The sequence below is a fragment of the Lepidochelys kempii genome, chromosome 1 (genome assembly GCF_965140265.1).
Source record: "Lepidochelys kempii isolate rLepKem1 chromosome 1, rLepKem1.hap2, whole genome shotgun sequence".
NCBI classification, from domain to species: domain Eukaryota; kingdom Metazoa; phylum Chordata; order Testudines; family Cheloniidae; genus Lepidochelys; species Lepidochelys kempii.
The window spans coordinates 246,786,529-246,813,441 of record NC_133256.1 but is presented as its reverse complement, the minus strand read 5'-3'; the positions used below and the strand labels follow the sequence as shown (position 1 = coordinate 246,813,441).

At 45.5% G+C, this 26,913-nt stretch overlaps 2 protein-coding genes across 6 annotated transcripts in view; one reads left to right on the top strand and one right to left on the bottom strand.

Moving 5' to 3' along the window:
• Positions 1–2,396, top strand: part of AGK (acylglycerol kinase) — a 62,916-nt gene extending 60,520 nt beyond the window's left edge. For all 4 annotated transcript variants that reach the window (XM_073322228.1, XM_073322256.1, XM_073322238.1 and 1 more), the window contains one exon: positions 1–2,396. This exon is cut by the window's left edge and continues 1,024 nt beyond it. The gene's annotated coding sequence lies outside the window, so the exon portion shown is untranslated.
• Positions 1,065–26,913, bottom strand: DENND11 (DENN domain containing 11). 2 transcript variants are annotated; one of them, XM_073322205.1, is made up of 9 exons: positions 26,676–26,913; positions 12,400–12,499; positions 11,355–11,513; positions 10,366–10,519; positions 9,891–10,029; positions 9,208–9,339; positions 8,769–8,919; positions 8,176–8,244; positions 1,065–7,002 (listed from the first exon to the last, which is right to left on the bottom strand). In XM_073322205.1, exons 1-9 carry the CDS (start codon positions 26,884–26,886, stop codon positions 6,807–6,809), a joined length of 1,311 nt encoding a protein of 436 aa, XP_073178306.1. In that variant the 5' UTR covers positions 26,887–26,913; the 3' UTR covers positions 1,065–6,806. The 2 variants fall into 2 exon arrangements, 1 of the variants encoding a protein (XP_073178306.1); XR_012156044.1 differs by having other exon boundaries at positions 6,984–7,002; positions 8,176–8,240.

Here is a 26,913-nt window from a genome sequence, read left to right as displayed (position 1 = left end):
ATCCTGCTCCATTCATATTTGAAGACCATCTCTGCAAAACAAACCCTTTGCTGGTTCCTTGAGTGGTTGGCTTTACATTTTGAATATTTATTTTTTTTGGATCTTCAAAAAATATTCAGCACCACCAAGTTCTACTAGGTAATGACACACTCTAAAATTAGCCCTTTGATGCTGTTTAGGTGCATTGCTTTCTAATAAGTTTCTCCTTTTTGTTCTTGCAGCAGCATAGCACATAAAAAGAAGCATTGAACTGGTCCTTTTATCCCATTCCTTATTGTATTCCTCTCCTTTTCAAACTTGAAGGGTCACTGTCTTTTCTTAGTAGCTGCCACCTAATTATTTTTGTTTCTCTCTTTACAGTGACTGAAATGAAGTTGTTGCACTGATTAATGTTCTTTTTCTATCCCTTAACCCTCTGAATATTCCTAACAGTTTATGTATTCTGGGGGGCCTGGCCCTCTAAATTGAGAAAATTAGTCCTTCGTTTTGGTGGTTAGTCCTGCAGTGTGTAACATGAAGGTTAAATTGTCCCTGCTATTACTCATTACTTTGTCTTTGTTATTGGCCTTTGTACTATCAAGTTACAGGACCTTGGTAGGAAATCCATCTGTGCCTGAATGACACTTTTGCTGCTGCCTTCTCTTTTGAAACATCACTGCAGCAACATGCTTTTCAGTGTAAGGGGCCTGGCTAAAAAAGGGTGAATGTAAGGCTAAGGAAATAAGACTTTTTGCTCAGGTTGAGGCCCAATTGAATACTGCCCATTTGAGACCACCCTACCTGAAAGAGCTACACCACAAACAGTGGTATTTTGCTATCACTTTCCTTCTCTCTGTTGTATAAATTGCTATGCTTAACTAACTGTAGGTGCTATGGAAAGTGAGGGTTTGGGGTTTCTTTTAAGCATGGCTACTTATCACTCCCCCCCTGTTATACAAACAGGAGTGGTTGAGTTACAGCATTCAGTGAATTATCAAGGCTTCCTAAAGCTCTGAGTCCTGCTGCTTTCATCATGAACCCGTAAGGCATAATTACAGTCCCAGGACAGAAAAACAAGAAAGAAGTCATGTTAAAATGTGAGCTTTAATAGTTTAAAAACACATGAAATTGCTGTTTTGGTGTGCAAGTTTGTCTTGGCCCCTCTGTGGAAACAATTCAGCCTTTAAAAGTCAGTGCTGCTCTTCTCACTGAGAAATACAAGTGTCACTGTACCCATGCAAGCTGCTCCTTTGCAGCTTAGTGGCTGTCTGGGAGCCACTAACAGTTGAGGAAATAACTCCAGCCTTCCTCAAGCAGTACTCAGTCTACTAAACCATGTTGCTCTAACCATCCATTTGGTAAATAAGGAAACTGGCTGAAAAGCCCCTGCAGAATTTTACTAAATCTGGGGCCCCCTTTTTATTAAGACAGCACAGAGAAATAGTGGCCTAGGGGTTAGTGTACAAGCCTGGGACTTGAGAGAGCTGCACTCAATTCCCTGTCCAGTACAGACTTCCTAGCAGTAACGCAGGGTAATAGCATTTCCTTTCTTCACCAGGCTGTTGTGAGCATACACTAAAGAATAGGAGCTGATCATACTATGGTAATAGGGCTATTTAAATACCATCTATAGACAGAACTATGCTATTTCTCTGGGACAGAGAAATAAATGTACCCCTTTCAGACTGTAGGCACTGTGGGAGAGAGAGGCTAGATTTGCTTGACAAGGGGAAGGCAACAGGTGAAAGTGATCATGAAATGGTAGGAAGGAAAATAAAGATAATGAATTTCAAGAAGACAGACTTTAGCAAATTCATGGAGTTGGTAGGTAAGATTCCCATGGGAAGCAAGTCTAAGGGGAAAAACAGTTCAAGAGACATTAAGGGCACAATATTCCACTGCATAGGAATGATTGGAAGCATGGCAAGAGGACACCCTGGCTTTACCAGGAGATTATCATTGATTTGAAACTCAAAATAAGAGTCCTACAAAAAGTGGAAACTAGGTCAAATTATGAAGAATGAATATAAACAAACATGTAGGGATAAAATTAAACAGGCCAAGGCACAAAAGATTAAACTAGCTACAGACAAAGGGGAACAAGAAAACAATACATTGGAAGCAAGAGGAAGGCCAAGGAGAGGGTAGATCCATTACTCAATGAGGGGGGAAAAACAGGAACAGGAAGTGTGAAAATGGCAGAAGTATTAAATGTTTTGTTTCAGTTTTCACCAAAAAGATTAGTAGCAATTGCACATCTAACACAGTGAATGCCAGTGAAAATGACATAGAATCAGAGGCTAAAATAGGGAAAGAACAATTTAGATGTCACCAGGGCCTGATGAAATCCATCCTAGAATACTCAAGGAGCTGACTGAGGAGATGAGAGCCATTAACAATTATCTTTGAAAAATCATGGAAGAAGAACGGAAGAGATTCCAGAGGACTGGAAAAGGGCAAATATAATGCCCATTTATAAAAAGGGAAATGAGAACAACCCAGCAAATTACAGACCAGTCAGCTTAACTTCAGTACCCAGAAAGATAATGGAGCAAATAATTAAGCAATCAATTTGCAAACACTAAGAAGATAAATCCATGCTGTTACTTTTCACCTTATTGTCAAGAACAAATCATGTCAAAGCAATGTAATAGCTTTCTTTGACAGGGTAACAAGGGGGGTGAAGCAGTAGATGTGGTATATCTTGTCTTTAGTGCAGCTTTTGATACTGTCTCGCATGACCGTCTCATAAACAAACTAGGGAAATATAACTTAGTTGGAGCCACAAAAGGTAAGTGCATAACTAATTGGAAAACCATTCCCAGAAAGTAGTTATCAGTGGTTCACAATCAAGATAGAAGGGCATATCAAGTGGGTCCCACAGGGATTAGTTCTGGGTCTGATTCTGTTCAATATCTTCATCAAATGATTTAGATAGAGTGCACTTATAAAGTTTGTGAACTATACCAAGCTGGGAGGGGTTGTGGGTGCTTTGGTGAATAGGATTCAAATTCAGAATGATCTAGAGAAATGGTCTGAAGTAAATACGATGAAATTCAAAAAGGACAAATGCAAAGTACTCCACTTAAGAAGGAACAATGGATTACACCAAGAGTGGGCAAACTTTTTGGCCTGAGGGCCCAATCGGGGTTCCGAAACTGTATGGAGGGCCGTTATGGCTGTTATGAGGGGATCAGATGGCATGCAACTACAAATGTTAACAGCCATGGTCACCTTAGAAAAACCTAAAGGCACCACTTTAAAGGCAAAGTACTTTCAAAATTTCCACAGAAGAGGATTTTCCACTAGTTCCCAATGACAAAGACGCTGTCACATCTTGCCCTCCTTTTAATCAAATCAATCAACAAACAAGCTTTACTGTTAAACACGTTCTCCTCCTCTACCCCCACCCCCAAAATACACTCCTCAACCAAGATGTTCTAGCTGCATTGTGTTTAAAAAAAAACAAAACCCCAGAACAGCAAAGCACTACCCAGGGTTGCAGTAATTCTCAAGTACTGACTTTTGAAGGAAGAGGGGAAGAATTCAGATCCATGTTGGCTGTTATGCTAGGAGGAAATATATGCAAGAGTGCTTTGTCTTCAAAGGCAGAAACCAGTGACTGCTTCCTTAGCAATTCTTAAGCAATCCCTTACCGCACTGTTGGGTTGCACACATCTACCCTAAGGCTGCAGAACTACCACTGTGTTCACTACCAAGAAGCCAGGCATGAGCAGGAATTACTTCAGAGAGGCAGAGCAGGTGACTCACAGCACTGCCTCATATTTAGGCAGCAAATTCCCTCCAATAGGGTAATGAGGAGACCCTTCTTGTTTGGATATGTCTCACCTCCTGCAGCATCTGCCTTTCAAGAGAGACTTATGGAAACAGGAGACCAGACAGGCTATAGCTATCGAGCTGGGATGCAAGACAGCTGATTCTTTTACCCTAGCTATGCCATTGCTTTGCTGCTCCTCCTTTATCCTCTTCTGGCAATGCTATCTGGTGGAGCTGGTTTTCTGACAGCACATGAACACACACAGCCCTGCTGCAGCTCAGAAACATGTTCGAAAGACTCAGGTTGCAGAGGGCTGTAACTTCCCAAGGATACAAACTAAACGCCTGCTCCTACTCAGATCAACAGAACTACTGACTTCAGTGGGAGCAGGAGAGGGCCCCCCCAATCTGATCAGAGCAAAACTCCTAGTCAAGCAGTAGCGAAAAGGAGCTAGGTGATTCACATTTCAATGCCTTTGTTTATTCCTAACAGGTTACTCAAGCCCTAGTAACGCAAGTCTGCCATACCTTCCTCCTTGCAGAGAGAATCTTCTTTGGGTGGGGATGGCTAGAGAGATAGAACCCAACAGAAATGAGGTGGGAAGGCAGAGTCAAATGTGGATTGTATTGGGCGATTCTGCTTGAAAGAGAGGTCAGAAGAAAAACAAAACAAAAATCAAGAAAAAGCCTTCCTCAGAAGTGACCTTTTAATTGCAACCAGCTCTGTTCAGATTCTTCCATCTGTCACACCCTAGCCTTGTTGGGAGAATTAATGCAATACAACTGCAGAGGATACACAACAAAAGTAGCAGCATGTTTTTCTCCAGTAGGAAAGTAGCCAGAGCCCAGGAGAAACAGAGAGAAAAAAAAAAAAGAGTCCACTTTGCTCACCCAGCACTTGGAGGCTGTGAAGTGCTATGTATTATACTAGTTAAACTAGCATTAGGAGGGCCTTGATTTGCCTGTGCCACATCCTTTCCCTTCCCTCAACATCAAGCTCTCTGCTCCCTTGGGTTAGGAAAGACCCTGAATCTCAAGCAAACAGCTGAGATGTCTGCTGGAGATAAACTCCATGGAGAGATGGAACGTGCCTGCCTCTAAGCACCTCAAAAGGCACGGACGCTAAATCAGTGATGCAGTGTAGGGTATTCGTTGAGGGGGAGGTGTGTGTAAATAAATATATGGGTTAAAACAAGGAACTGGGGGAATGTAGCGTGGTCAGGCTGAACCCTATCCAGCAGCAAAATCCAGAAGAAAGAAGGACTGGAGTGTCAAGAAACACTTCCATAGTAACTATAGGGCTAGAACATGAAATGCTGGATTATGGCTTACAAGAGAGCCACAATGCTGAAATAAGGGTAGGGGAAAGGGCAGCTAGATCATTATGGTCCCAGTTCAAACAAGGTACTTAAGCATAAGCCTAACTTCCAACATGTGAGTAAACCTACTGAAGTCACCAGGACAGGGCAGTCAGTGGTACTCCCTTGTTGAACGAGTGCCAGTAAGAACATCAGGTGCTGCAAGGCAGCTAGTTACTCCTAGGACTTAGCACCATACATTCAAGTGTTGCAAGGGGAGGAAGGCATGCTGAACAGAGCCAGCCTTTCACAGGAACAAGCAAGGGGCCCTATGGTCCAGCCAGTGGTCACTGGCCCACACCCATTGCTGAGGAGTGAGAAATCCTAATGCTGAGGAGAAGCAGAGCTAATGGGCAGGAAGAAAAATCTGGTACTTTGACTCCCCCCGACCAATACACACACATCCTCATTTCCTCTTCTGGCAGCTGAGTCAGAAGAGAACTCCAAGCCACAAGGGAACTCATTGCAAATAGTAAGGCCAGCCAGGCACCAGGGCTACAAGAGGTTGGATCTCTGACTGAAAAATAAGTGGACTGTCCCATTGACAGCTGCCTGACAAAAGATGATCCACTTAACTGAACGCTCAAGCAGAACAATAACTGGTAGGTAGCCAGGGCTAAGCACAAACAGATACGAACTCATGGCACTGGAAGAACAAAACAGGAAGCCAGAGTAAGTAGCAGACCCTGCAGAAAGATTCTGCCTGTTCTGTTGCTGAAGCTAACCATAAAGGAAGTGCTGATGAGGAGTTAGAGCCAAGCATTTCCCACACAGCTCTATCAACGATGCTCAAGCCTGCCCTCAGAAGAGACTGCAAAGCACAGCAACTGCAGGGTGCTGTTGTGATATTGGTCGCTGCTCAGCAGGAGCTACCTGGACACTATCCTGCTGTTTTAAAATCTTTAATCGAAGCAGGATCCATGCAACTAATAAATAGAGGAGTTAGGAGACACCAGGAGGTGAAGAGCTTCTCTGTTCTCCTGCACTCCTGGCATGAAAAAGGGAGGGTAGGCTTGAGATAACTCCACCTTTCAAATGCTGGAAGTGAGACTGTAACACCTTCTACCATCCCATAATTTAAAGTGATCACGTGATCCTGTAGTACATCTAGTCTTAACAGTTTTCTTCTGCCATAGATGGGGATGGTGGTTGGACTCCAACTCAACTGCTGAAAAGGTGGGCAAGTGGGGTGTACAGAGTCTAATTTGCATAATTAACTGTCCCCAGTGAGAGACACGGTAGGGTGGAGGATGTTGAAAAGATTGGGGAGCACTGTACGATACCCAGTTGGAGGGGACATTCTCCACAGTCAACTCCTGAAGGCTCAAATATACATGATTCCACATTGGTCCCCATGAGAGAAGGTGCTTTCCCTGAAATCTCCAGCGCCTCACAAATCCAGACTAGGCCAAAAACAGTTGCCAATGTCAACTGTGAGGGTTGGTGAAAAGGTGCTGTTGCTCCTATGGATATCACGAAAATACCAAACCAAACCAAACCTTGAGCAGTCAGTCCTGAAGAAAGGAAAATAAAATCACATTTTGTTTAAAATTATAAATACTTTTCTGTATAAAGTTATTAAATAAATGAGATCCTTCCAGTGACTGTGTGGTGAGTTCCAGTGATGCTCCTAAGCAATGTTCCATAGTCTTTAAAAAGCCATCGCTGCTCCCTGTCTCTCTTGTCCTCAGTTTAAGTGCAGCATGGGTTATCAATGACTAGCATGACATCAATGCCATACACTTCCAGCAGGTCCATTAGGAAGCTTCGGTCACCTTGTGGGTCCAGGCCCATGCCCCGGGCATGGTCAGCTGTCAAGGTCTTGTCCTGGCTGGCTGACACCTCCATCAGTGTCTGAAATATCCGATTGTTCTGCTCCATGAAAAATCTGCAAGAGGACACAGCCAAAAGGGAAGAGGAGATGGGAATAAAAAGAAAAATGGAAGACATTTTCTACACCGTTCCCAGAGTCCCACTTTAAACATTCCTACCTTCCTTGCACCATGGTATTGCACAGTCCTGACCTTTGTGGTAGGTCAGTAACAACTTTTACTCAACAGGCTTCAGGCTGGCTTATTTAAGCTAGGCACTGACTCACACACATTTACTGTGGGGAGTAAAAGACCAAGTGTAAAAATCCAACATACGTCTTCCCCTAATACAGTAGGGGCAGTAGGGGAACTGAGTGGACAAAAGCACCAAGCCACTACGCTGACCCAAATGCTTTCTCCATTACCTGTTCTTGAGCCACCAGATTCTAGCTATGACTAATCTTCCACACCAAACAAGGAACAGAACTTGGAGATGAAAGTTCGATTGGCCACCACCTTCATCCCCTTTCAGGTATAGCACTGTTCCTGGTCCCATATCCTCTCCAACCACAGTCTAGTTTTAAATAACTCGAGTAATGAGGCTTCCCCTGTGCACTGTGGCAGGCTGTTCATAGTCCAAAGCACCTCAGTCTTGGCAAGCCCTCCTTAATATTCACCCTCAATTTTCCTTTAGACAATTTCATCGCATTACTCATGTATATCCCTTTCCCAGCACAGGCATGAGCAATAATAGTCCATGGTGAAGGGCTCCATTGGAGGAGCCAGCGTCTTAGTACTTCGGCTGCCATGTATTTCCTCACAGACTTCAGGAACCACACAAGCATTACCCAACCCTTCACCCCAGCCTCCTCTGAAACTGCCACCCATGTAACCGCCCAGCCAACAAGCAGAGGCAGTTTGCTCCCCACAGCCAGAGCATTATCTGCATCTCAACAAGCTGTTTAGCCTCCCCCAGCATAGCCAGGAATTCTGAAGAGGGTCAGAAGATGCTGGTGTTCTAGAAATCTCTTCCATTTCCAGCCCATGCTTTATGGGTCTCCATATCCCCTCCAAACACTTCCAGCCCCCCAAACATCTCTATTTGCAAGCTAAGCTAGTGTGATATGAAACCAGTGAGACAACGATTGGTCCCCAGGCTGTCATTGATGCACAGGCCCTCAGTGCGAAACCACACTTTAAAAGACTCCCCACAGCCTGGTTGTTATTCAGTGGTGCAGAGAGCAACTCACAAGATAAAGAGGTCCTCTTCACAGGAGCTGCAGTCCTCCTCCACCTCCTGAGAGTACATCAACATCTGCCTGGGAGAAGAGAGGCAAATCAAACATGTACAAGCAACGAAACACAGAGCAATAGCAACAGTATTCTGACTGAAGACATCACCATTTATTGGAAATAAAGATACCAAAACCTTCATCTTTAATCTATAGGTGGCAGAAGAGTCCCATGGACAGGGCACTTGCCTGGTAGTCAGGCAATCTGGATTCTACTCCCAGCTCTGCCCCTAAACCCACTGCATGACCCTGGGCAAAGTCACTTCATCTCCGTGCCTGTTTCCCTTCACACGCTTTATCTACCTTGTCTATTTAAGAATGACAGGGACGGGTTACTACTATGTGTTTGCACAGTGCCCAGCACAAAGGTGCCCTGATCTCAGCTGAAGTCTCTAGGCCCTGCTGTAATACAAACAGCCACCATAAAGGTGTTGAATGAGAGGGTCAAAAGAATGAACCAAAGCAGCAAGAAATCAGGAAAATGAAGACAAGACAATTCAGAGATCGAGATACTGGTCCCATTGCTCCACCACTCAGGTCCCCTCCACTACCTCTGGTCATTGAGCCGCCGGTATTTTTCCTTGTCGGCACTGTTAATCTTCAGGAGCGGCTGCAGGTGCTCATGGTGCGTCTTCACATTCTGGTTATCCACATAGACATCGTAGAGATCTCGCTTCTCCTCAAAGATCTTTTCCGTTGTGCCTGCCGGGACCAGTGTGAGAGGAAGATTTTCAGACACTCTCTCTTGCTTTGCTTTTCGATGAGAACAAGACACAGCCACACCCAGGCACGTTACAATCCAGTCTTTGCTGGGTGAGAACAGTACCTGGCCATACCCACGCAGGTTAAGATCTCTCCTCTTTTATTTCACAGTATCTCTCACCATCAGGAGATTTTTTTCAGCTTAAGTTCTAAAAGGTACCTCCTGACCCATCAGAGATCGCAGCTTGGGGTGAAGCAGTAGGGAAGGAAAGAAGCTGTTGTACTTACAGGCCACATAAGACACTTCAGTCTCCAGCATTTCTATGTCTGCCACATTCACATAGAAAAAAGGCTTAGACTCTGGAACGGTGCCCCCAATGCCAGGCAGCGAGACATTGGCTAGGCAGCAACAGCAATACACTGCAGGTGAGAGAAAGGGATAACATTATGCCCACAATATTCCCTCTGAGTAGGGTCCACAGTGCCCCCTCCTTGTTTCTCTTGTCCCCATTTGCCCCAAGTGCTCCTTAACACACAGTGTTCATAGCACAGCATAGTGGCATCTGACTGACACTGAAATGCTTACATTTCCCTCTGACTCTCCCATTGGGCAACACATTATTTAAATTCTTACTTAAGTTCCTGCAGAATGTTTAGACATTATCTCCCCCTGCACCCCGCTGCTTGGTGGAATGAAAGTCAGGCAACAGCATCTGGTGCGGCCACACAGAGACAAGAGTTGAGGTTCATAGCTCTTCGGACCAACAAAGTATGCTTGCAAGAAGTGGGGGAGGGGAGCCTCAGGGTTGCCTTGCAAAACCCTGCCCATCCCCTTCTCTAGCAGTGGGCTTAGGAGAACGGCACTGCATCCCTCTGTATCAGCAAGGAGGGGTGTGTGCACATGTGTAAAAGTCACTGTCCTTCAGGCGTGGGAAGGTAGAGGTTTGAGGGTTTTGACCTTGACTCCGTACCTCTATAGCAGACAACTCCTACTGGCGGTGGTGAAAATATCAAAATGCGCTTGCGTAGCAGAGCGAACTTCCAGAGGATGAGGATCTGCTCTCCAAAGAACTTAATGAACTGAGACATACAGCCTGCGGGGTGTGTGATCTGAGGGCCAGGGGAAGAGAATGGCTTGTGAGAGATGCTACAGGAACACACACAGAGATGCTAAATACAGAAGCAGAATATGGGAGCAAGTTGTAGATACACACCGCCCAGTGCTTGTAATACTAGATGCGTGGGAGCAAGAGCAGCACACTGCAACAGAGGATAGCTGCTGCCTGAGTAGCTTAGGGCTCATCCCATGAATGTTGAAATGCATGGAGAAAACTCCACTAGCTTGGCCAGCAGAGAGAATTGCTATACGCAAATTAGCTAGTCCTCTACCCATCGGGAGCATCAGTGCACTGCATGTTCATACAAACTGGACAGCGCCAGCCTCACCTTCATCTCTGGATACATGTATCTGTGGATGGAGGGCAGCCAGTGGACGGGTGGCTGAGAGCTGGAGGTACCCTTGCCAGCAGGGAGAACCCCCTTCTTGTCATCATAGAACGCCTCTAGGTGGGAGTAATGCCCTGGCATCTCCAGCTGGTGTCTGGAAAAGACAAAAAGTAGCAAAGGTTTATGGAGTCCACAGACCCCAGGGCCCGTGCCCATAGCCACATATGTCTCCTAGTCCGAAATTCAGCCGTGGGTGCCTCAGTTTTCACAGGCTGTGGCACCAGCATCATGAGCATCTGTATCTTTCAGTGCATCCAAGGAACCTGGGCAGGGCTGATACGGTCAGGCAGGACTCTCATACTCCATGCATGGTAGAATGGATCCTGGTTTTTAACATTTAGAACAAGTTCAAACAAGATGGTGTTTTCCTGCAAGTCCTCTTTTACCCTTACTTAATTCCCTTAGCAAGCTCTGATCCTGCAGTCCCACTGGACAGCGCTTTTCGTGTAGACAGCAGAAGCATGTATGTAGCCAAGAACAAAATCTCACTGTTGGCTCTAAAAATATTTCAAGAAACCTTTAGCAAATTGATGTTTTAAGGAACAGGCGGGAAATCAACAATTACTTTGTTCTAATACCTGTTCAAAACAAGCAATTCTCCAGCAGATTAAACTTGAGTTAGTAATACAGGACCACTTCAGTGTGTAATTTTTTTTAATTTCTTTCCTCCATCATTATCTTCATTTCCTGTAACACACACATGGAGAAGTACTCTTTCTCGGAAAAAGGTCTTAGTGGGGCAACATTTCAAAGTCTTAGCTCAAAGCCAAAACCTTATTGCACATCCAGGGAAAGTTACCTTTCAAATGACACCCAACCTGATGTCCAGTGTAGCCTGGGAAACCTTCACATCCAACCATCCACACAAACGTTCAGACCTTTCAGTAAGGTGCACAGGCAGCCAATCCTGTATCCCACAGACAACTTACCGGACCTGGTTCTCCAGGAAGTGCATGTATCTATAGAGCAGGGTGTATGAAGGGGAGAGAATCCCCACAGACTTCATGCGGGCGCCACGCTCTAATTCGCTCTCCACGGGCATGTTTTCAAAGCAGGCCAGGCCGAAGCAGAGCCCTTTCCGGAAATAACTGGGGACAAACGTGCAACAAAAAATAACTAGAAAGGGGGAGAGTGGGAAGAGAGGCATATACATGGCAAGGTATAACAAACAGATCCTAGGAAGGGCCATCAAAAATATCAGTTCCCCACCCCCTTCATCTCCTCCTGTGCACACAGGCCTCTGCCATTTTAACCAAGTCTTCTAAATCTATTTAGAGCATGGTCTACATTACATGGCATTCAGAAAGCTGGCAGCCTCCCGTGCCTCTCCTGCCACTAAAAGCCAGACCTTTGCTAGCACTGGTGCAGTGGAACCTGTGTTAGCAATGATGGGGAAATTTTCAGAAGAGAGGCTCGGGTAGAAAGCCAGGCCCAGGGAGCATAACGTCATGTTTCCAAAGAACAGTGAGGATAACACATCACACTTTATAAAGTAAGTTTTTTTAAACATGTTTTCTTTTGTGTTCTCTCTTAAAACCACAAACAAAAAAACCTCCCCTTCCCCCCAGTTTTACTCTTTTCCATTTGGAAAAGAATTTGCTCCATCCCCACCACGTGGCCTGACTGCGGATATTCCTAACAGAGCCTGAAATTAGCAATTCTGTTAACTTCCTTGTTTGTTCCTGCCTCATGCGTTAGCGTCAGTACCTCTAGGAACCAGATCTGCTCTTGTTGGCAGGCTGGCCACCATAGCAGAAGTCATTCTACGTTAGGACCTACATAAATAGCAGATGTTTGATGCAGCAGATGCTAAATATCTGGAAAATTCACTCCAAAGCAGCTAGTTTTGTGACAAGTCAATTTGGGAGGCCTTAGTTGATGGGCAGTGCTCATTTTTACTGCTTTGGACTAAGGGAGGAGGGCGTGTGTGGCTAAGGAGGATGGGAAGGAGCAGCGCAGCACAAATATACTCACATGAAATCTGACTGGACTTTGTGCGACCCACTTGCCATGGATTTGAACTCAACACCTTCTAAGTCAATGTCGTGGGGCAAACACCATTCCACCATGTTACCTGTGGGGCAAAGGAGCAATAACTTTTCATTGGCATGGAAAAGGGTCCCACACTCTACTAAAGATAAAGCAGCAACAAATCAACAGCAGTCAGGTTTCAACCACTTGGGTACCAAGGAGCAGTGCACTGATAACACTATTTTAAAAGGCAAGTTTTTGGAGCAACACAGGGCGGTGATTACATGGCATTACAGTGAGATGGGTCTCTCCAGTACCTGAGACAGAGCACAAATGCAACCTTACCACACTCCATGTACTGTTTGTGAGACAGACATGCTGCATTGACCACTAGTACATCGCATGAGCCTCAACAGTTATTTCGGAACCTATTTAATGTCTTGCAGACTTGCCCCTCCAAGCCTTGCCAGGCAGCAGCCAGGTATTGGGTCAGGGCAGTGAAAGAGGGGCTAACTCTACTGATGTTTGTGCTGCGTGAGTTCTGTGGACAGAAGACTTCAGTCTCCAAAGCTGAGAATCTGATCCCTCTCCACAGCACTGTAGTGCAAAAGCAGAGCAAAGGGAAGGACGTAATGTTAAATAGCCAGGCATTTGGTAAGTGCATCATGTTGCCATGATAAAACCTTGGATTCAGAAAGGATTTTAGAGGAAATCTGTTCAAGAGAGGAAAGAAGCACAGAATCATAGGATTGGAAGGGACCTCAAGAGGTCATCTAGTCCAGTCCCCTGCAGGCTACGCAATAACTAGACCATCCCTGACAGGTGTTTGTCTAACCTGCTCTTAAAAATCTCCAATGACGGAGAGTTCACAACCTTCCTAGACAATTTGATCCAATGTGTAACAACCCTGACAGTTAGGAAGTTTTTTTTAATGTCCAATTTAAACCTCTCTTGCTGTAATTTAAGCCCATTGCTTCTTGTCCTATCCTCAGAGGTTAAAGAGAACAATTTTTCACACTCCTCCTTGTAACAACCTTTTATATACTTGAAAACTGTTATGTCCCCTCTCAGTCTTCTCCAGACTAAACAAACCCAATGTGTTCAATCTTTCCTCACAGGTCATGTTTTCTAGACCTTTAATTATTTTTGTTGCTCTTTTCTGGACTCTCTCCAATATGTCCACATTCTTCCTGAAATGTGGCACCCAGAACTGGACACAATACTCCAGCTGAGGCCTTATCAGCATGGAGTAGAGCAGAAGAATTACTTCTCGTGGTCTTGTTTACAACACTTCTGCTAATACATCCCAGAATGAGGTCTGCTTATTTTATTTTTTGCAACAGTGTTACACTGTTCTCCACTCATATTTAGCCTGTGATCCACTAGGACCCCAGATCCCTTTCTGCAGTACTCCTTCACAGGCAGTCATTTCCCATTTTGTATGTGTGTAATCTGTTATTCCTTCCTAAGTGGAGTACTTTGCATTTGTCTGTATTGAATTTCATCCTATTTACTTCAGATCATTTCTCTAGTTTGTCCAGATCATTTTGAATTTTAATTCTATCCTCCAAAGCACTTGCAACCCCTCCCAGCTTGGCATCATCCACAAACTTTATAGGTGTATTCTGTGTGCTACTATCTAAATCATTTAGAAGTCAAATCTCCAAGACGAATGGAAACTGGACTCCCTCTCCATTCTGCCAGGCTCATGAAGGGGTATTAAAAAGCCCAGGCCAGAACTTTGTATGTAGATTTATGGCTAAAAGTGAAAGCGTTCTGATCACTACTGGTAGGGAGGAGTTTACACATACCACACGGAAAACTGTAGCACCGGCCATGCTCATGTCAGTGGAATCTTGCTGCTTAAAAAAAAGATATATATATAAAAATACATGCACGCCACATATGTGGCCATGATATTCATGTGAAAAACTCAAGTACTGGGTTAACAAGTTTGTTGTGTACCTTTGACTGCTTCACCTGCACTCTGCCAACAAATCCATCTTTGTCAAAGCTTCTAACATTCCAAGCCTCTGAGCAAATCAGCTGGCTGTATTTTTTAGTACATAAAACGTTGTTACAAGAAGGATTTCCTCCTTTTCACTAGTCCAAGGCCCAGTACATGCAATCCTCAGTCCTAGACCTGTGATATTTTAATGGTTTGATAGCCCACAAACCATCACGTCTACAAACCACAGGACAGCTGGTATTCCACCTCACACTCAAAGTGTGGGTGTGGAGACTCCACGACCACGCCTATCCTTCTTGATGGCTCTGCTTGGGCAATGGATCATTTCTCTGGAAGCCCATTATCTTCCTTGGTAAGACTGGTCAAACAGGAATCTTAAAGCCAACGCCTTAATACAGCTTCCATGGAACACCTCTTTAATTAATTAATATTTTAAGAGCTGACTGAAATGTTTCACAGATTTCCCAACCTCCTAACTCTACAACACAATAATTGTTCCAGCAAATTCAAAAGTGCACAGATATAGAAAAGATTAAGACTGAATAAATTGGCAACTATCACCCCAACAAGAAAAAGTTTAATGCCTGAAATAGAAAAGAATAACTAAGAAGTCTGATCTTGGGGTGGAGATAAGAGAGAATATTTTTTTAGATGAAAGATGATCCATATAAAAGACAAAAAATATTACAAATCAATCTAATCCTAAAATTTTTCACAACAGATTTGTGGGCTACACACAGATTTTGGATCAATACAAATATTCAGGGATGAGATTTTTCCCACCAAAAGTTATACTACTACAAGGCCTAGCGTTGACACAGTTATACCAGTATGAAAGCACCTGGTGTCAGTATAGTTTATTCCCCTTCCCAAACACTATACGTATTTAACAACATCCACACTGGGAATGTGTGGGGAGAATACATCACTTTACAGCAGTGTAGTTAAAACAGTACCACTTGTGTGTTTAGACAAGGCCTTAGACTTGGCCATGACTTTGAGAAACAAGAGCCTACAATTTGACACCTATATAAGTAGCTGATTTTCAAAACTAGCTGAGCGCTCAGCAGCACCCATGTGGGTCAGTAGGAGCTGTGGGGTGCTCCACATTTAAATAAGTGCCTAACTTTAGGGGACTATTGCTGAAAATCCTGGCCCTTCTTTGTATTTTACGTATTGCACAAAGGAGGGAGCACAAATAATTCTATTTAGCTACTAGAATTTAGTAGCCTATTTTTCTGCTCAAGTAGATAGTGTTTCCAACAGGTTTTGGGGCCTGGTGATACAGCAAGTTAATGACAATAAACAGCAGAGATTTCATGTGCATCCATTCTGTTCACAGATGGGGAGGCCAGTCCTAGGCTGTCTTGTCAGCAATGTCATCACACAGCTAACGTAAAGTCGCTACAACCAAGCATGGAAGTGAGGATAAGGGAGAGCTTTTCCATTACAAAGGACTCTCTGGCAGATGCTGACTTGAGTACAAAGGGGATTTCTCATTTTATGATGGTAACGCCCCGATTCCCCAATCAGGGCTCTACTGTGCAAGGTGCTGTTAGGGTGACCAGACAGCAAGTGTGGAAAATCAGGACGGGGGTGTGGGGGTAATAGGTGTCTATACAAGACAAAGACCCCAAAATCGGGACTGTCCCTATAAAATTGGGACATCTGGTCACCCTAGGTGCTGTACAAATACATATGAAGACAGAGTCTTTATTGATGTACATGTGCCTTTTCGGCAGTGTACAAGGCTGGCAGAGGAAGCCACTATGATAATGCCTGTGGTTTGTGTTTAGAGTTATATGTAGCCACTTTTTAAAATGTATAACTGTTTTTAAAAAGACACAAGATGATCCTTCCCTGAAGAGTTTAAGGAAGTAGACCAGAGCTCCCTCAACCACAAGTTGTGGTTAGCGCCAAGTTCCCAAGTTCTCCCGCAGGTTCCTCTTTCAAACACAATTGAAAGTCTAATGCTCAGAATGAATCAACTACTGATCTTCAGCTGCAGAGTTAATAGTAATACGTTATCATTCCACAGCACCTTTCAGACGAAGTACCTTCAATTAGTTAAGCCACAAATATTGCTGCGGGGGTTGGCAAGTATTATTCCCATTTCACAGATGTGTGAACAGACAGAGGTTAAGTAATACACCCAGTTCCACAAAGCAGGTCAGTGGCAGAGCAAGTGGAACTAGAACCCTGTCTTGTGCTTTAAGCCACAGGAGATCACCATGCTCACACCTGAATAAACTCATTCAGTTGCACTGTTTTCTAGGATCTTTCATTAAAAAGAAAATTAGCCACCAACACCTGTACTCCTGGGCAGTCACTCTCACCACCTTGCCCTGTGCGACGTGGCAGTCACGGAGCAAGCAAAGAGATAAAAATCAGTCAGGTGAGATGCTAGAGCAAACAAAGGAGCGACTTTTCCCACAGGTACAAGCTTAGCTGCCGGCAGACAACAGGGAGGGGGAAGGGAGAAGCCTCTGTGAGAGCAGGAAGCCTATCCTGCTCCCTGGCCATGCACAAAGCAGCTCCCAGGCTGGTGAGGAAGGACTTCCCAAGCATCATCCAAACAACTTGAACTTTAGAGCACAATGCGAGGCTTTAAAGAGAGAAGCTCACAGGTATCTTGAAGAACTTTTGTAAGCCATTCGACAGCACCAGGATAGCAGCTTCTGGAAGGAATGGAGCCAAAAAAAGTTTCCCTTGTAACTTTCTGCACTATCCCTCTTATTTTTGGATGCTCCCAGAAGCTACTATGACACCAGCATTTAGCCTCTTTAATAATGTTCATGGGGATGGCGGCGGCTGGGGGGCATCACACCCTGACATGAAGATCTATATGTTAGTGAACACACTTTTAGATCTCTACACTCCCAAGCAGTACCTGCAACACAACACTGCAACGCTGGGCTAGTGCCTGAGAACCAGAAAGTGAAACTGAACATGGTTTAGCTCGATTTGGAGAATGAAAGAAATACAAAAGAGAAACAAACAGCTTAATAATGGTGAATTGGACTTTTTTAAAGCAGTTATTGGTTCACTTGTAGGCCTAATCCTGCAGTTGCAGGACCAGTAGTTATTAAGTTATTAAGAACACTACAGACTTATATCGGTATAATAATTACATTGCTCAGGGATGAAATCCACATCCCAGAGTGACATAGTTATACCGACTTAACCCCCATGTAGACAGTTCTGTCAGCAGAAGAGCTACTGGATCAACTTCACTGACGGGAGAGCTCTCTCCCATCAACTTAGGCCTGCTCTATACGAGAGTTAATTACGTCGACCTAACTCAGTAAGTGTCTACACTAAAATGTAGCTCCCACTGATGTAACTCGCCCACTACACTGACATAATAACTCCACCTCCACGAGAGGCATAGCACTGAAGTTGATGTAATTATGTCGATGCAGTGTCAGTGCAGACACTGTGTTGCTCACATTGACTGTTACTGCCTTTCAGAAACAGTCTCACAATTCTCCAAGTGCATTGGACATGCAAACGTGATTTAATTACTGCGATGTCGTACATCAACATAACTTAGGTCGACTTAATTTTGTAGTGTAGACGTGCCCTTAGAGTGTCTTTATTAAAGCAATACAATGGTACAGCTGCGCCGATGCAGCATTTTAAGAGTAGGCTTCCCCTACATCTCAAACTTACTACCAAGATAGTTAGCTGCCCACCACGATCACATAAGTAGCGAGAGACATAATTTGACCTGCTCCTATTTCTTTTAGAGAGTGGCATCTGGATACAGGAATGGGGCAGCCAGCACTGTGTGCAACATTCCAAGATGCCAAACATTGAAAGCTCGATACAAGTGCCTCAAAAAATGCGAGACTGTATCTCTCTTTAGCCTGAAGTTCCCACAGCAGTGCTTCTCTTTATCTTGTCCCTCCTGTGTCTATCCTACAGGTGAGCCCTATCTGGACTCCTTGCTGTTTCTGGATACCCAATAAAGCCACACAAAACACACCTTTTCCCCTTTCCAGCTGGCAGGATGACCAGCTGTGGCTTCTCCATTTGGGTTTGGATTTTGGTGATCCAAACATTCACAACCTCCAGGCTTAATTACTATAATTCTCTCTACCTAGGTATGAAACAGCTGATCTTAGAACCGTTCCTGGTGGCGCAGGACATAGCAACCCATCTGTTCAGCAAAGCAAGCCTCTGACAGCACATCCCCTCCAGTGCTCTACTCTTCACTAGCTCATGGAATTCCAGGTCAAATTCTATATTTCAGTCTTCACCTTTGGAGCAAGACAACAACCTTCACGTGATGCTCCTGTTAAGTGCTGGTGTTTTGCGTGTTTTGTGCAAATTCACGAACGTACCAATGTCCTTGACTGGCCACTGGACGTCATTTTACCGACCTCCCAGTGAAAGTAGCAATGTTTATATTTCCCCAAACCACCCTTTTCAGGACCAGAAAAGAACAGTTGGGCCAGTCCTCCAAATATACCAACTTACTGTAGAAGGGATGTCCATAGAAAAAGCGGATTACCTCTCTAGGACCCTCAAAGATCATCACATTGGCATCATGGACCTCCAAGAAACACACTCAAAAGATGACGACAAAGTTACCAGACATAAAAAACTCATGGTGGGGGGGGTTGCTCTACCATCTGTCTGACATTATCAAAGACATCCTCCCAGAGAAGCAGGCAGGATTTCACCGGAGGAGGAACTGCTGTGACCAAGTAGCTTCACTCATCGGCTATACTGAGACAGGATTCCAACAGAAGTTGAAGACAGGAATCATCCTTGTTGATCTGTGCTCAGCATATGACACCAGCTGGAGATAGGGCCTTCCTCCTCAAGGTCTCCCACATCATTCACTGTCGGCAAACGATCCGCCTCTTGGCGGCGATGACCAGGGACCACTGGTTAAGGTACACCTTAATGGCCAGATCAGTAGACCAAGAACTCTTCAATCTGGCATCCCTCAGGGCTCTGTCCTGGCCCCGATACTTTTTCATCTTTACACCATGGATATACCAGCAATGGAGTTGAGGAAATTAATCCATGCGGATGACATTGCCCTAGCTATTCAGCACACAAGCCTCCATACCATCAGCGGCACCCTAACCTGAGATCTTAGCACAATGGCTGATTATTTCCAATGCTGGAAACTTAGGCCTAACACGAAAAAAACCATGGTGACCATTTTCCATCTGAACAATAAAATGGCTAATACCAAACTCGTGGTGCAGTTCTGCAGTGAGAGCGTCAGCCATGAGGCTAACTCAAAGTATCTCGGTGTTACACTGGACCAGAGTTTAACCTTTCGACAACACCTCGAGAACACCCACTATAAGGTCAGGTCTCATGTTGTGCTTATCAGAAAATTGGCCAGAACATCATGGGGCTCCAGTCCATGGACCTTACAAACCACAACAACTGCCTTGGTACATTCTGCTGCTGCATACTGTGCGCCAGTGTGGTTTCACAGCAGTCACACTAAACGCCTTGATACTCAACTCAATAATGCCATGCGCAAAGAGTCAATTTGAGCATTCCTGACACTGGTCGACTGGCTCCCAGTCCTATCGCATATCCAGCCTCCACAGATCAGAAGAGCTGCCCAGACATCTCACTTTTTCAACCATGTCAATGCAAACACGAAGATCCCGCTGCATGATGACCTGCAGAACCCTCCAAAGACAAAATTAAAATCCTGCAACCTTCTATGGATCCGCATCAAGACTCTTACACTTAACTTTGATGCTGAGGCTAAATGGAGAACCACAGGGAGTGTTTTGACCATGCAAAACAAACAGCTCATTGTTGACCCTGTCAAGGAACCACCGGGTTTTGATTTATGTTGGAAAGACTGGTGCAGATTGAATCAAATCAGGACATCTCTCGGGAGATGTGGACAAACCCTCTTTAAATGGAAAATGAGGCAAACACCTGTATGAGACTGTGGTCACCAGGCACAAATGATTGAGCACATCATTTCTGAGTGTCCATTTGTTCTTTAGCCAGGGGCCTGAAGGACATGCACCAGCTCACTGCTGTCGCAAAGTCCCTACTATCATATCTAGATATAAGTTTGTAATTGTTGTTACCTCCCCAAGCCATACCAAAGAAGAAGTCTTCACCATCAGAGTCCTCCATGGGCTTGGCACAAGTTACCCAAGGGACCAGCACACCCTGCGTGGTCATGATCTCCCATGAGAGCCAGGTTCCTGTGGCATTATGGGACTGTTAACCTCAAGAGCAAAGCTTGTGCATGCAGGAGACCAAACTTTCTTGGCCACTGCCCATAACTTACTCCCAGAAGAGGTCAGGATACACAGAAACTTTAGCGTATTCAGAACAAAAAGCAAAACTTACTTCTTTGACCCAGCCCTTCTGCATAGCCACCCTAGCCCTCTCACACAAAGCCACAAGAAGCCGATCACTATCTGAAGTGTATGTACAAACATATACATAAGTGATGGATGCTATATAAGACTCTAGATCGAGGCAGACAGAACAGCAGCACAGCATGTGTGAATTTATTTGGCAGGTATGCGCTGACCTACCAACAGGAAGTTAATAATGGACAACAGCGGATGCAGTGGTGGGCTATCAACGAAGGGGTTAGCATTTTCTGTAATCTCAGTGTCATGATTGGTTACTTAGGTCAATAACAGAAGAGAATTAATACCAAGTTTGTGTAGGACTGAGCAAGATCGCAAGTGCGTGATGAAAGACAGTTGAGAGATAAGTTCACCACTCCTCGGGAAAACAACATTAATCTCTTAAGCATCAAACAAAAGAATCCAAGTCACCTGTGCAGACAGAACTCAATACAGGTATTACACCAATAAATATGTAGCAGAGCTGTGATTTGTTGGGTACAGTCAGCACAAGTCAGGAGGCATAGATCAGCGTTCATGTCGCACTCCCTGTCAATACCCAGCCCAAGCTGGGGAAGCTAATGATCCAACCAGTGGACCAAATTCGGTGATGAATCCTGGTCATGGGCCATCTGAGGCACATTACGCATACACTAAGAAGAAGCAGCACAAGTCAATGCTCTACATGCCCATCAAGGGACGTAATTTACCTCTTCCATACAGACACTATTGCTAAGGCTAAGATTTTGTCACGGATATATTTAGTAAAAGTCATGGATAAGTCATGGGCAATAAACAAAAATTCATGGAGGCCCCTGACCTGTCCCTGACATTTACTAAAAATATCCCTGACAAAATGGGGAGGGAGGAGGGTCCAGCACCCACAGCTGCTGGGGCTCCAGGGTCCCACCCACTGCACAGCAGCTGGGAACTCCGGGGGACCCCTAACCCCCACAGCAGCTGGCAGCTCTAGGGCCCCCTGCTGCCTGGGTGCTGCAGCCCAGCCCCACTGCCCCAGGGCTGATGCAGAAAAGGACACGGAGGTTCCTGGAAGTCACAGATACCGTGACATCATCATAGCCTTAACTACTGCTACTAAACCTAGTTTTCTAAAGTTATTTGTTGTAGAGAAGTATGAAGAGTGATTGTTTTCCCCCCTTTGAAAAGTTGCATGTGGACAATAGCGGTCAAATTTGACCCTCTCTTTACATCCCATTTTCAATATTTCCCTGTGAATTATATTGTATACATGGAAGCACTTTAGTACAACCCTCCACAGCAGATAAAACCAGCACCAAAACCAAGATGTACTGGTATGTTACCCGCCATTACCTAGTACTTAAAAGTACAGCTGGAAAGCAGTCCAGCTTCTGCAGGACCACTTTTCACTCTGTGTGCCCAACTGCCTACTCACAAAATGGCAGAGGAGTTTTAGGAAAAACTGAGGTTTGTCTAGGGAGACTAATCATATTTAACATCATACTTATTTGGAGCACTAAACCCCACCCCCTTGATTATTATACTGTGGGGTCCACTACGCTGATGTAACACCACTGAGATCACCTATTTTGGCTGCACATTAAAGAAAGCCACTCCTGCACTAACAGAAAATTAAATCCTAGTGCTAACCCCTATTTCCCATATGCCCTCTTCTCCCAGTTACTTATTCTGATGTGGCAACACACCTACCTACATACATTCTCCGCCCTGCCTCCCCCCATGCTGGATGTGCAGAATCAGTAAAAAGGCAGTGAATCTAGTGAGAATGGAAGTCAAAAATCTTGAATTCTTATCCCAGCTTTGCCACTGACTTCCTGCATAGTCAGACAAGAGAGCCTCTATAAAAATCTCCCCACTGTGTTTTCTACTGCATGCATCCGATGAAGTGAGCTATAGTTCACGAAAGCTTATGCTCAAATAAATTTCTTAGTCTCTAAGGTGCAACAAGTACTCCTTTTCTTTTTGCAGATACCGACTAACATGGCTGCTACTCTGAAACCTGTCATTGTGCAAGGCACTGAATTTAGCCGTATGGAGTGGAAATCTATCAACTTCATGAAAAAACTTGTACAGATACAGACAGACATCATCTTCCTTTCCAAATGAAAACAGATGGACATCATACCAAAAGGACTGAAGGTAAAAAATCCATTACAATCTACATACCACACACTATGCTGACTGCTTGTGCCACACACTCTCAAAGAAACTGCGGAACCACCTGATCAACATCCTCTACAGCAACCAGGGAAAGATTAAGAATGAGCTCTCAGAACTGGATACTCTCATAAAAAAACAACCTTCCACAGAAGCTTCCTCGTGGCTGGACTTTACAAAAACTACACAAGCCATTTACAACACATACTTGCTTCTCTACAAAAGAAAAAGGACACTAAACTACTACATGCCACAAGGGGCCACAACAGTGGTTCCCTTAACCCACTCAGCAATATTGTTAATCTATCCAACTATACCCTTAGCCCAGCAGAATAACCTGCCCTATCTCGAGGCCTCTCCTTCTGCCCCTCCACCCCCACGAACATTATATAGTTCTGTGGTGACCTAGAATCCTGTCTCCGACTCAAGGAATATTTCCAACACACCTCTGAACAACATACTAACCCACAGAGACCTTCCTACCAACACTATAAAAAGAAGAATTCTGGGTGGACTCCTCCTGAAGGTCGAAACAACAGGCTGGACTTCTACATAGAGTACTTCCGGCGACGTGCACGGGCTGAAATTGTGAAAAAGCAGCATCACTTGCCCCATAACCTCAGCCGTGCAGAACACAATGCCATCTACAGCCTCAGAAACAACTCTGACATCATAATCAAAAAGTGACAAAGGAGGTGCTGTCATCATCATGAATAGGTCGGAATATGAACACCACCACTTTCTACAAGCCATTACCCTCTGATCCCACTGAGAATTACCAAAAGAAACTACACCATTTGTTCAAGAAACTCCCTGAAAAAGCACAAGAACAAATCTGCACAGACATACCCCTGGAACCCCGACCAGGGGTATTCTATCTGCTACCCAAGATCCATAAACCTAGAAATCCTGGATGCCCCATCATCTCAGGCATTGGCACCCTGACAGCAGGATGGTCTGGCTATGGAGACTCCCGCCTCAGGCCCTACGCTACCAGCACTCCCAGCTATCTTCAAGACACCACTGACTTTCCGAGGAAACTACAATCCATCGGTGATCTTCCTGAAAACACCATCCTGGCCACTATGGATATAGAAGCCCTCTACACCAACATTCCACACAAAGATGGACAACAAGCCGTCAGGAACAGTATCCCCGATAACGTCACGGCAAACCCGGTGGCTGAATTTTGTGACTTTGTCCTCACCCATAACTATTTCACATTTGGGGACAACGTATACCTTCAAATCAGCGGCATTGCTATGGGTACCCGCAAGAGATCCACTTCCTGGACACTACAGTCCTAATAAGCGATGGTCACATAAACACCACCCTATACTGGAAACCTACTGACCACTATGCCTACCTACATGCCTCCAGCTTTCATCCAGACCACACCACACAATCCATTGTCTACAGCCAAGCTCTACGACACAACCGCATTTGCTCCAACCCCTCAGACAGAGACAAACACCTACAAGATCTCTATCAAGCATTCTTACAACTACAATACCCACCTGCTGAAGTGAAGAAACAGACTGACAGAGCCAGAAGAGTACCCAGAAGTTACCTACTACAGGACAGGCCCAACAAAGATAACAATAGAACGCCACTAGCCGTCACCTTCAGCCCCCAACTAAAACCTCTCCAACGCATCATCAAAGATCTACAACCTATCCTGAAGGATGACCCACCACTCTCACAGATCTTGAGAGACAGGCCAGTCCTTGCTTACAGACAGCCCCCCAATCTGAAGCAAATACTCACCAGCAGCCACACAACAAAAACACTAACCCAGGAACCTATCCTTGCAACAAAGCCCGTTGCCAACTGTGTCCACATATCTATTCAGGGGACACCATCATAGGGCCTAATCACATCAGCCACACTGTCAGAGGCTCGTTCACCTACACATCTACCAATGTGATATATGCCATCATGTGCCAGCAATGCCCCTCTGCCATGTACGTTGGCCAAACTGGACAGTCTCTACATAAAAGAATAAATGGACACAAATCAGGTGTCAAGAATTATAACATTCAAAAACCAGTCGGAGAACACTTCAATCTCTTTGGTCACTTGATTACAGACCTCAAAGTGGCAATTCCTCAACAAAAAACCTTCAAAAACAGACTCCAACAAGAGACTGCTGAATTGGAATTAATTTGCAAACTGGACACAATTAACTAAGGCTTGAATAAAGACTGGGGGTGGATGGGTCATTACACAAAGTAAAACTATTCCCCTTGTTTACTCCCCCCATCCGCCCCCCCCCCGCCTTCCTCACACATTCTTGTCAACTGCTGGAAATGGCCCACCTTGATTATCACTACAAAAGGTCCCCTCCTCCCCTGGGTAATAGCTCACCTTACCTGATCACTCTTGTTACATGTGTATGGTAACACATGTTCTCTGTGTATATAAAATCTCCCCACTATATTTTCCACTGCATGCATCCGATGAAGTGAGCTGTAGCTCACGAAAGCTTATGCTCAAATAAATTTGTTAGTCTCTAAGGTGTCACAAGTACTCCTGTTCTTTTTTCTCTGTACTTGTTTCCTCATCTGTACTACTCTTCTACCTATTTCACAGGAATTCTGAGAGGCTTAATTCCTTAGCGTATGTAAAGCACTTGAGATTCCTAGAAGAAAGGCACTATAGATAAACAGAGTGTTATTAATCTGCACAGGTCCCATGATGAGGAAGGGAAAGTAACACCAAGATCTCAAAGTTGCATGAATGGAAGTAACTAGCATTTTGTTGCATTATACTTGGCAAATATAATGCAAGTCACAGGAAAACAACATGCACACTGGGGAAGTGGTCAGATACTGTAGTGATGGTGGCTATGTTAATCACCATCTAACACACTGTATGTACAGCGAATGACTGTTTGTAGACAATGTTTGGTGGGTGAGGCTTCCATGACTTGCCTCACCTCACTACCAATCAATACCTATGGGGAAAACAGGGACACGCAGCACAATATTCTCATTTGAGAGAAAGCTGCAGAGACCCGCCTCAAGCTCATCACCAGAGTACAGGATACTGAAGTGGGGAGAGGTTCCCAGGGCTTTTCCATCACCCCATGAAGATCAGTGGGTGACAGGGAGGATTTAAAGAGGAGGAATGTAGCAATCTTTTCTGAAAGAGGGGGAATATAGCAGTATTTTCTGGGAACCTGCTGCCCCCCCCAACTCATCACAATGATGATCAGGCTGCTGAGCCAGGGAGGAGGGAAGGGAGAGAGTAGGAGAGAAAGATTTCCACACGGTTTCCCTCTCATCCCTGTGGGCCTGAGCACTAGCTGTGTGAGGTGTGCAGTAGGTCCCTTGAGAAGGGACCTGTTGAGGCCTTCCCCACTCATAACAGCGATGGCCAGGCTGCTCAACCGGAGAGTGGTGGCGGGGCAGGAAGAGGAGCAGAATTCCCAAGGTGTCTCTCATTCCCTGCAGACACACCAGGGGGCTGGGGGATAGGAAGGAGAAGGGAAAGTGGAAGCGAGGGGAGGCAGCGTTTTCCTGGGGACCTGCCGAGGCCTCCCCAACTCATAACAGCGATGACCAAGCTGCTCAGCCTGGGAGCGGGGGAGGGGGGGTCAGGAAGGAGGCGACAGGGGGCAGCAGCGTTTCCCTGGGAACCTGCCGAGGCCGGCCCAGCTCATCACAGCGGAGCCCGGCCGCTGAGCCCGGAGGATGGATGCGGTGTGGGGTGGGGGGGGGGGGTGGTCTCCCGCGGCTCCCCGGCAGCGCACGGCGGGGGCGCAGCACCCCCGCGGGCCGGGCCGCCCTTACCGGAGCGGGGATCGAAGGTGACCACGAACACCGCCACGATCTGGTCCGCCTCCGCCTCCGGCCCCCGCGGCAGCGCCCCGGGGCCGCCCCACGCCGCGCCGCCCCCCGGGGCCAGGCTCCAGCCGCCCCGCTCCGGCTCGGGCTGCGGCAGGGAGACCGCGGGGCCCTCGGCCCAGAAGAGCAGCGGCGCCTCGTCTGCCGGCTCCACCATGGCCTCGGCCGGCCGACTGCGCCGCGG

What these genes read in the sequence shown, in the direction of transcription:
- DENND11 (XM_073322205.1), bottom strand. Translation starts at nt 26,886, where the DNA reads ATGGTGGAGCCGGCAGACGAGGCGCCGCTGCTCTTCTGGGCCGAGGGC. An exon ending in AAAGTCCAGTCAGATTTCAT is followed by an intron (nt 11,514 to 12,399) that starts GTGAGTATATTT and finishes GTTTGTCCCCAG; the next exon opens with TTATTTCCGGAAAGGGCTCT. An exon ending in TTCCTGGAGAACCAGGTCCG is followed by an intron (nt 10,520 to 11,354) that starts GTAAGTTGTCTG and finishes TGTCTTTTCCAG; the next exon opens with ACACCAGCTGGAGATGCCAG.